The sequence below is a fragment of the Priapulus caudatus genome, unplaced genomic scaffold (genome assembly GCF_000485595.1).
Source record: "Priapulus caudatus unplaced genomic scaffold, Priapulus_caudatus-5.0.1 Scaffold1339, whole genome shotgun sequence".
Lineage (NCBI taxonomy): Eukaryota > Metazoa > Priapulida > Priapulimorpha > Priapulimorphida > Priapulidae > Priapulus > Priapulus caudatus.
In genome coordinates, this window is record NW_014578400.1 from 53090 (window position 1) to 64062 (window position 10973).

General features: G+C 44.5%; 1 protein-coding gene across 1 annotated transcript; it reads right to left on the minus strand.

Annotated features, from left to right (window-relative positions):
* Positions 1-6126: 6126 nt before the first annotated feature.
* Positions 6127-10349, minus strand: LOC106816296 (phosphatase and actin regulator 1-like). Its single transcript, XM_014820878.1, has 4 exons — positions 10328-10349; positions 9591-9727; positions 9000-9076; positions 6127-8292 (listed from the first exon to the last, which is right to left on the minus strand). Exons 1-4 carry the CDS (start codon positions 10347-10349, stop codon positions 8277-8279), a joined length of 252 nt encoding a protein of 83 aa, XP_014676364.1. The 3' UTR covers positions 6127-8276.
* Positions 10350-10973: the final 624 nt, after the last annotated feature.

A 10973-nucleotide genomic window follows, 5' to 3' on the forward strand; every position in this document is an offset into this window, starting at 1 on the left:
TTATTCTTCATTAAAGTCTGTCTGATGATCGCGTAAGCGTGAAACTCGGAGTAACAGCTAAAAGTGATGTCTTGTCTTTAATTTATCTACAGACTACAATTTATTACGCTCTGCATCGAGCACTTTACCTACAGTAATAAACTCAAGCATCCAGACTTATATATATATATATATATATTATATTATATATATATATAATATATATATATATATATATATACTATAGATCACAGCAGTATATAAACACTGGTGTGAACGGCTGTGTAGGGCAACACGCACACCGATATACAAGGCATTGGCACGTACATGCAATGTAGGCAGCCACCCTGCAGATTAAAGGCACTTCAGTATGATTATTAAAAAACAAACATTATATTTACTACCAAGGTACCTGTTTACTACCGTAAGTGTTAATGTTCATGTATTCTCTTTCGACTAACAATTTCACGTATAAATGACGTTCACATGCCCCGCTGCAACACGCAATGTCACCGCACGCACAACCGCTGCGCAAAATCACACTGATATATATCTTCAAGAGCAAATAAATACCTATAGGTATAATAGGTATTTATTAGCTCTTGAGATCTTGCAATAATCTTTCTGTGAGTTTGTGCACACCTTTCTGTGAGTTTGTGCACGCGGTGGCGTGCGCGCGGTGAGACTGTATTGTAGTGATGCATTTGAACGGCGTTTACGGGTAAGTCATACTCAGTTACAGAAGCGAAAGAGAGTACATATAAGATATAAGTGATAAAACCTTGCTAGTAAATACAATTCATGTTCATTTACTATCATTTTATTATTGAAACGACCCAAGTTCCTGTGCTGCAGAAACATCTTTCTACTGGCAGCGGGCAAAATACCGCTTTCCCTCGAGTTACACAGATTTCCCTCGCTGCACAATCCTGCGCTTGATTGAATCGAGGTTGCAACAGCTTGCGAGGCTGAAGCTGAATGAATAAATCTTTACGCGTGTATGGTACAGCATCCGACCACGTATACGTAGAGCTCTACAATTAAGTTACCTTCTCGCTTGTCACTACGTGGCGAGACCTAGGATGTGTAGAATCGTATCCGGACAACTACCCACTGGACAATTACCCACCGGACAATTACCCGCCGACAATTACCCACCAGGACAATTACCCCCACCCCCGGACGATTACCCCTAGCCCCTCCCACACACACCGTACAGTAATGATGATCTCATCTAACGGACCAACTTCATGATTTCATAATTTCAACTTCAACGTTCGCTGATACTGCCGATATTTTGACTTATTTGCGACATTTTCCGATACCGCGATTTGAAGTTCATATCGCGAAGTATCGGCCTTCACCTGCGCATCAGCAGCGGGAGCGAAGCACAGCCGCCAATGCACACTTACATGTCTAGACATTTTCTGGATCGCTTAATACAATAAATAACATCACATTTATTTTACGTGCTCGCCACGCCGGCGATCGCTGCAGTCGCCGCGTCGCGTTATTCTTGTAGTGTTGTTCTTGTTATTCTTCAAGTAAATTTATTGTTATTAAGATAATACGCGCTATTGCAAATTCGCGTAATGTAAACTCGCGTAAATCAAGAAACAGCAGCGACGCGACAACCACTTAATTACCTTTCCGTACATTAAGTAATACTTTGCCTGCGCGACAGTGCTGGCGATACTTGCTACTAATATTTTATTAATATACATATTTGGAGTTACATCACATGCGAACAATATTTTGAGGTTTTAATGAGAAATGCATGTTAAAATTGATAAACAGTTTATACATGCATAAGCACCCATACATGTAGACTACTCCAAAATAGTATGACGTACATTTTTACATGGGCGAATCCGGCTTTTTGAAAAAGGGGGGTCCAGCAAGAAATAAAGAGCACTTTTATAAAAAGGTGCCGAAGGCAGCTTATGCATGCGACATGTCTAAGGCACGTTGCCACTTAAGGGGGGGGGTTAGGGGGACCTCCCCAAAGAAATTTTTTTTAAATTGGCGCATTCTGAGAGCATCTGAGCAGTAATTTTGATGTCTAGAATGCAAGATGGAATTCCAAATTTTTAAGCAGAAAATTATCTTTTATGTGTTTTCCCTTTTTGGGGTAAAAAAAGGGGGGGGGTCCGGCCCCCCTGGACCCCCCTCTTGATACACATACCACATCCAACTGAAAAACAACTTTACTGAAATGAAATCTGTGATAGTAATGGTAGGGGCACACGAGCGATTTTATCGCCCGATCGCCGCGGAATTTTGAAAATCGCTCGAAGAAATCGCCCGTGTGCCCGTTCAGCGTCGACGCGCGAGTCTTTAATCGGCCGACCGAATCGCCCGTATCCAAAAAGTTTAGATATTTTCGGGCGATTATTTACGCCGGGCGATTATTATCGCTCGTGTGCCCGTGACCGGCGTTTTTTTGTCGCCCGATCGATTTTTCTAAACCAATCGGACGTGTTTGTTGATATCATGTGATGTTAAATGTTCTGTCAAGTGGCGTACGCGTACGCTCTCAAATTCGCTACGTCACGTGTGCCCCTTCGTGATCGGGCGATAAAAATCGCTACGTGTGCCCCTTGTGATCGGGCGATTAAATTCGCTGGCAATTTTAATCGCCGCGATCGGGCGATAAAAATCGCTCGTGTGCCCCTAGCATAAAGAGTATATTACGTTCATTTAAAGTAAGGGGTGGGGGTCTGATTCAGAAATTTTTGAAAATTGGGTCACCTGAAATGTAAATTCCTGCATTCTGAGAAGGATACATACAATTCTGGATTCAGAAAAATGAAAAGCCCTCAAAAATAGAAAAAAATAGGAATTTGTCCAGAAAATAGGAGAAAATGGAATATGCCCAGAAAATAGGAAAAATAGGAAAAATCGGAACTTGACGGTTGACGCCCTGTTAGATGTATATATTGCGATATAATGGAAAAATTATGTGTTTTCATAATGTACATTATCACACCTGTATCACATAAAAACTCAAATCTTGTATACATTCAGAGATGCAATGTGAAAACAATGATTTAAAAACCTCATATTAGACAATTCAGTTATGATTTTGAAACTTATTCACAATTCTATTCATTACACAAGCATTCAGAATGACCATTGTTTCATTTTTGGCCGCACTGTCTAATTATTGTTATAACTATTCATAAGTGAAGAAGGGATGTACACAATGCAAATATACAGTACTTCCACAGTGGCAGATTACATGACCTTTAAAAGCAATTTTATATATCACGCTGTAAAAATTGACAATTAAGTACGTATATTTTTTGCAGTAAACTAGTGATGTATTTGCCATGTGGTCAAATTGCTGATAAATATCATCAATCCTACTAAAATATAAGCTAGGAAAAAATGCAGATAGATGATCTTAGAATTAATGCGTCAAATTGCACCATTTTGCATCAAAATAAAAAAGATTTTCGGGGGGCATGCCCCCTCCCCCCACTTCACACAAGTATTAACACTTGTAATAAATTCTTGTAAATCAGTATATTCACTCACTTACACATACACGCACGCACACAGACACGCACGCACGCACTCACACAGCCAGCCACATATATACGCACACACGCACAAACAGTTACATAACATAACGTACATGGCCAAGAGCAAGATCATTTAGGGATACAACATTTCCGTCATTATAGGAGGAGTAGAGGCGACTCCCCCCACCCCGTCCCAATTATCGACGCCGCTGTTCTCTGAACACATGGGGTAGGCATTTCTGTCTTTTTCAGACATACATTATGTATTGCAGCGGACACAAATTTACGAAGGAGAATTTTTCCCTTTGGAAGGTTAGGTGGGTAATTGTCCTGGTGGGTAATTGTCCTGGGTGGGTAATTGTCCTGGTGGTAATTGTCCGGGGGTTAATTGTCCTGGAGGGTAATTGTCCTGGTGGTAATTGTCGCGGCGTGGGTAATTCGTCCGGGTGGGTAATTGTCCTGGTGGTAATTTGTCGGCGGGTGGTAATTGTCCGGTGGGTAATTGTCCAGGGGGTAGTTGTCCTAGAATCGTGTAGAGTCTGTGTAAATATGAGTATAGGGGAGTAATAACAGTCGTAGAGCCTATAGTCGGGTAGCTCTAGTACTATAGCCCGCGTACAGTTGCCGCCAGGCCAGCGCAGTTAATGTAAATTGTAAGCGGGCTATAGTACTAGAGCTACCTGCCACGCAGTGTACGTATTCCCATGTAAGTAATTATACGTACGTGTGAGTGTGACATATATTATTCCGGATTTTTTGCGATCGCTTTCGTTGTCATTTGTTTGACAAATCACGCAAAGAACAAAGCATGAACCAGTAAGGCATGAACCAATACATGAAATAGGGCATGGAGTAATGCTAGCCCGACTGATTATACGGTCTTCTAACCCTAGCAAGACCGTTTCTTGGAGCTAGGAGCAATGCATAACGTAATGCATGACGTAAGGGATGTATGTATAGGGCATGCAGTAATGCATGAAGTAAAGCATGGACTAAGGCATGAAATGAGGCACGAATAAGGACAATAGCAAACTAAAAACTAATACCACTTCTAATAGTAATACTCTATATAGCTACTATCCAGGCTAGCCACAGGTTGCCTCCTCGCGTTTCACTACGTGTTCGTACGTTAATTAGGCCTACTACGACTGCTTCAGTCGTAGAACCTGGTTGGGCTACTATCCGGGCTACCCATAGGCTAGCTCTAGAACTATAGCCTTTCGCTCCGCCACGGGCTCTTCGCTCCTGTGGCAGAGCGAAGGGCTATAGAGTATAGTTCTGCTTCTAACCTCGATCATAACCTCATAAATGTTAGTCTTCAAAAGTCCTAGAGATTATAACGAAGACGGAGAGAGAAGTGGATCAAATCGATAGATGATGGATTCTAGACTAGAGCCACCCATATCATGGCATATGCCTGTTTGGCTCACCTGATTCCACCATAGTTTCGCCCTTGATTTTTTTCATGTCATCATCGACGTCGTATTCCGGGTCGGCGACAGGCGTGACTCGGGGCTGAGGTTTCACCTCAGCTGCCGGCGCTGCTTCCTTGATCTCCTGCTTCACCGGTGCCGCTAGAAGCGTCGGCGTACCGCCACGTACAGACGTCCCCTGTCCTTGTTTAGGAACACCGCCGGAATTGCTACTCGTCGTGCACCCCATCGCGTATTATTCATTTATCGTAACCTACACCACGCGTGTGATAGCGTTCACACAGTGCGCCTATGTACTGCGCAGGCACCTGCTGACTGTCTTTGACTTTAGCAAACGTGAATTCTGCCGTGGACGTAGGCCTAGTTTTCTGAAGCTTTTAGTTTACACAGCGGACGTCGGCATCACAGCTTTCGGTCTTCGATATAGTCCCTCGGACTCTGAAGAGTGAAGACTAATATTAACGATGCTACAGCTGCATGCGTACTCTCCGGCCGAGCTCGTGATACAGACAGTCGGCCAAATCTACCCGCCACCGGGGGATAACCACTCACAGTGTGCGCTGTTTACCGGTTGCTGTAGCAACGCCGTCATGCTGCGGTCGATTCGGTCATGTAATTGGCTAATGTTCTGACAAATCATCAGCGGGTTGTCGGTGACGTCACCGTCGCGAAATATCAGCACGCTGCATGCACCCGTATATACTGTGTTGTATATATCTATGGCATAGAAATCATATAATACATGTTTATATATATATCAATGATCTATGGTGTACCATAGTGGTACCAACGCCCGGCTTTGATGGCACCAATGCGTTCAGCTGTCACATAAATACGTTGTTGACGAGATAGTGGTAGCCAGAATATGTTATAAAATATGTATAATGGAATTATTACTTTATAGTTTACGTCATGCAGTTACAGTCACAACGTGGCACCAAATAGCATGAATTAAATGAGCATAGGTTCCTGATTAACTGTAAACGAGGTGGTATAACAACGATGAGAGCAGCAGCAGCAACAACAACAACAACAACAATAACAACAACAACACCAACAACATTAATTGCAACATTTTGTATGCAGACAAGCTGTAAATGCTGTATATAGTTTCAATTGGTATTGTTTGATGCAATGCCAGAATTAATGTAATATGGTCAAAACAACGTAAAAACCTCACGCAAGGATAGCGGAATATTACATGTGATGATTTATTTATATTATACATTATACTTTACAAACAGCGACATGCTGTCAAATGTTGCTCTCCAACCATTGACAATTACATGACCCTATCTTGTTCCATATATTTCTCAACTCCCCTGGAAATTTTCCTACATGCAAGTATTTCATAAATAGACAGCAAAACAATTCCTCGGTCATACGCATGCCTGCTGCTATAAAACAGTAAACGATTTTAAGTTACCGAGCACCCACCGCACGTTGCACCATGATTTTGTCCACCCTGCCTGGTATGACCCACGATCAGCTATCGATCACCGACTCAGCTTGCAACCTAAAAAAAAGGGTCAACCCACGACAATAGTTCTAATTATCCACCCCGCCGCGTATTCTCATATAAATAACAGTGCTGACATCTAGCGGGCAGAATAATAAGTGAAACGCAATTCACGTTTGACGTTGATACAGAACAAAAAATCGATTTAGCGCTGCCACGATTGTTTTTATCGGCGTATCTGACTAATGATTTATGTTTTCCAATGGTAACACGGCACGAAATTAAACGCTACAAGTAGTTAGAACATGAATATTTCAGTCAGTTTCGAGCGATCACACGCAAGGCTACTTGCAACTAATTAAAATGCAGTCGTTTCCATTTATCTGGCAGCAGTTCAAAATTACTTTCAATTTATTTCAATCATTTTCATTTGTTTCAGTCATATTTGTACTCATCTGACATATCATTCATTACAAACTTCTATTAAATAGATGTCATGACAACGTGGCATTGATTAAAGACATGGTTTCATCAACACACGCCTCACAACTTCTACCAAGCTAACCGTCTGCCGCGCATCTGCCAGCACCCAAAAAAAAACCTATCCCAAAATCATGCAACAAAAAGAGCACACAATGCAAAACTAGTTATGAGATTTTAACAGGTTTTGTGCAATTTAGAATCTTTTAGATTATAAGATATAGTAACTAGACAGAGGCTGCTAAATGGAGGGAACAAGCAGAATTTCATCAAAAAAACAACAATTTGTTTAGAGTCAGCCAGATTTTCATGGCCAAACATGGCGCCCGTTTAACACGTTCTAAACTAATGCATGTCACTAGGGAAGACAAGGGTTAGACAGACGAGACCAGTGTTGGCAGATTACGTTATAAATTACACTGCTACATTCTTCAATTATATAAACAACGTCGTACTGGTTCTAGTGAATGCCTTTGCCTGCTGGTGACGTGCTGACATTGTAAAAACCCACGATCTCTGCAAATTATGTACATGTCACGTTTAAAGTAAGTCAGCACGCATCAGCAAATGTGTTACACACTATGGTGGCGCCACCTGTATTACAAATCTTCCACACACTCAAAACACGCACGCACGCACGCAAACACACTGAATATGGACTTTTCTCGTGCGGTTAAAAATTCAACAGCGATGGTTTGTGATGCCACTTAAAGTAAACAAACAACCCCCGCTCTCCTCCCCAGCTCTCCTCTGCAATCACACAATCACCTCCTCAACTTACTCGCTCCACAACTTACTCGAAATTAACAACATACAGAATATAGGCTGGTAATCAAAATAGCTTGCCTTCAGAGCGGTTAGCTACCGAAAACATTTACACACGATTTTTTGTACACGATGGCACTCGATCCATCTCTCTCTCGCGCGCCATCCCCCCCAGCGTCTTTCCTCCCGCTCTCTGCACGCTAAATTATGATAGACTAACTCATGATAGCACGCGCGTGCACGTCGCCTGGCAACCCACGTCTCCTAGCAACCCGCATTGCCATGCCGACCAACAATGCGTAACAGCGGCGTGAACTCCAGCGCCGCTCTCGTGTGGGGGCGCCACCGACCGTCTCGTGACTTCTCGCCGGCTCATCTTCCGACGTCGCGCCCCGCAATTGACCTCCAGAGGTCACGTGTTCCAACACAGGCGAGAGACGCACGCGTCGACGGCGACGGCAGCAGCGGTGGCGCCCTCTCCCTGCAGCGATTCTCTAGCGTCGGGTCACCGCTGAGCGACACACCCCGCGGTCGTTGCAGAGCGCAGGCAAACAATGGACCAGCGCCACCTGCTGGCAATTGCATAGCACGCCACCTGGTGTCGTTCATGCTCTCGAGCGGACGATGGAAGCATCATGGCCGGTGAAATCTGCAAGTGTGACGAGAAATACCTGATGTGATTGTGTGATGTGAAGTTGCAACGTGCCACTTAGCAATCTACGTGATATGATCAAGTGTGAATAACAACTCATGTGTTCTATTCGCTACTAACGTGATGAATACAAGGGTTTATACTCCTTGATAGCAATAACAGCAATAAATATCTACTGCTGCTGCTGCTGCTGCTGCTGTTGTTGCTGGTGCTACTACTGCTACTGCTGCTGGTGCTACTACTGCTGCTGCTGCTGCTGCTGTTGTTGTTGCTGGTGCTACTACTGCTGCTGCTGCTGCTGCTGCTGTTGTTGCTGGTGCTACTACTGCTGCTGCTGCTGCTGCTGCTGTTGTTGCTGGTGCTACTACTGCTACTGCTGCTGGTCCTGCTGCAGATGCTGCTGGTGCTGCTGTTGTTCCTGGTGCTACTACTGCTACTGCTGCTGCTGCTGCTGTTGTTGCTGGTGCTACTACTGCTACTGCTGCTGGTGTGTGTTGCTGCTGTCTGTTGTTGCTGGTGCTGCTCTGTGCTGCTGCTGCTGTTGTTGCTGGCTGCTGATGCTGCTGCTGCTGCTGCTGCTGCTGCTCTGCTGCTGCTGCTGCTGCTACTGCTGCTGCATGAAGCTACCTACATTCCACACAGTCATGCCATACATGAGATTTCATATTCGTTGAATAAGGGCGCCACCTAGCTGCAAGTATTACCTAGTCAAGTGCCTGCTGCCTTCATGCACTTCCATCTCCGATGATTTGAAGTCGTTAAGCTCTCGCCTGATTGCTGCCTGTAAAGATAGATGAGGAATATGTGAAACACTTATTTAACAATTTAATTAACAATTTAATTATATTTAATTAAGGCATTTCATTAATCAATCGCATCACACACTCAACCAACCGCTGCGGCTGGACTGGGAAACCTCTCACGAGAGAGCGCCAGCGTACAACGATATACTCGCCGTGCGCGATATAATATCCCGATACACTATAAATATGATCGATTCTTACACCACATATTATATAATTAAATAAAAATATATTTGTGATAAAAATCGCATAAAAATCATTTTAAATATACATTTACAACATTATGTATTATATATTGTAATTATATAAATATATATTCCTGACTTTTTGTGAAACTGTGCAAATATAGATATTACACTTATTAAATATATAACATAGTGACTAGTATAACATATATTCTACATAATATACACACATATATAGAAACTCATATTAGAAATTTCCGTTCGCCGCGACCCCGATGAGGAGTTGGCGTGCCGTCGCCGTGGTTACCTTGTCTTTTGGCGTGAGGCGCGTCCAGGGTTTGTCCGCTCGTCGGTCGTAGATGTGAGCCTCTGTCACCTCGACGTAGTCGTTGAACTGGATGATCTTACGCTCACGCAGCTCCTCAATCGTAGTGGCCTTGAAGCCTCAGCCTGTCGCCAAAGAGATAGTGAGTCCGTGAGCGAAAGCACTATGATAGACCGTTACACCATCGCATGCGCACATTGCTGCCAACCAGCCTATCATATTCTCTGCACAACGCATGGCCCAATTCTGGCAGTGACATAGCTTCCCAGGGAGCCTCCCACGATTGAGGAGTGCTGCCACTTATCTCAGCTCCGTGAGCGCTAAGGATCACTCGCCCCACCTGTTTTCACCAGGTTCGACTCACGCTTCGAAGGTGGACAAGAGGCTCAAACCCAAATGACTTCGACCCAAACGGGCGATAACCTTGCTAGGCATAGAGCGTGGACTACACCATCGCAATGGCATTGTGCTTGCACCAGCCTATCTCACGCCCCCCCACCCCACCCCCGATCAACAAGCGCGGCGCGGGATATTGTACGAAAATACGGCACGCAAACTCTAACACCATCCGCAATCCTTGGGGACGGGGCGCCACTCGCACCCTCGCAACAACTAAACCACATATCTCAGCGCCTCCCCCGGCTCTCACACCGATCCAACAACGGCGACGTGCCCCACGCCCAAGATATCTGTTCCAGCATCACTCGCCTAATCCCTACTTGACACCATCGCAATGGCCATGCTGCAGCCGGCCTATCTCAGGCCCCCCCAATCGCCAAGGCGATATTGTAGATAGACCGTTACACTATCGCATGGCCATGCTGCCACCAGCCTATCTCAGCCCCCCCCCCCCCCAATTGCCAAGGACGCGATATTGTAGATAACCGTTACACCATCGCATTGGCCATGCTGCACCCAGCCCTATATCAGATCCCCCCCCCCCGATCACAAGGCGATATCATAGATAGGTGAGTGAGAAGAGGAAGAAGACTTATGCAACACTCATCTGCTGCACGTTTTAAAACGTGGGCGAAAAACAAGTTTAGAAAAAGGAAAAAACTAAAGATTGCTGCGAACGACGTCATTCCATCGCGGGCACGCAACGTTAGCGCATGCGCCGCTCCGATAAAAACAAGAACAGCTGCAAGCCCGTGAAAAATAGACGCGAGTATACCCTCATAGCTGCGCTATGCCATATCATGTTTTACCCCCACCTAACCTTGACCTGAAGAACTAGGGAAATCCACGCACGCATGTAGCGGGAGAGAACAGCTTCTAGGCAGAGATTTTCGACGTGACGAGCGGATGTTCGCGGTTTATCCTAATCTTATCTCATAATTTATTTTCGCCCGGCCAGGGAGGCAA

Bases quoted from the DNA above. Each gene is read 5' to 3' on its own strand.
- LOC106816296 (XM_014820878.1), bottom strand. From the start codon at position 10,349: ATGGCCATTGCGATGGTGTCAA. The intron at 9,728-10,327 runs GTAGGGATTAGG...CGACAGGCTGAG, and splicing joins GGCCATTGCGATGGTGTCAA to GCTTCAAGGCCACTACGATT. The intron at 9,077-9,590 runs GTAACCACGGCG...CTATCTTTACAG, and splicing joins GCCTCACGCCAAAAGACAAG to GCAGCAATCAGGCGAGAGCT.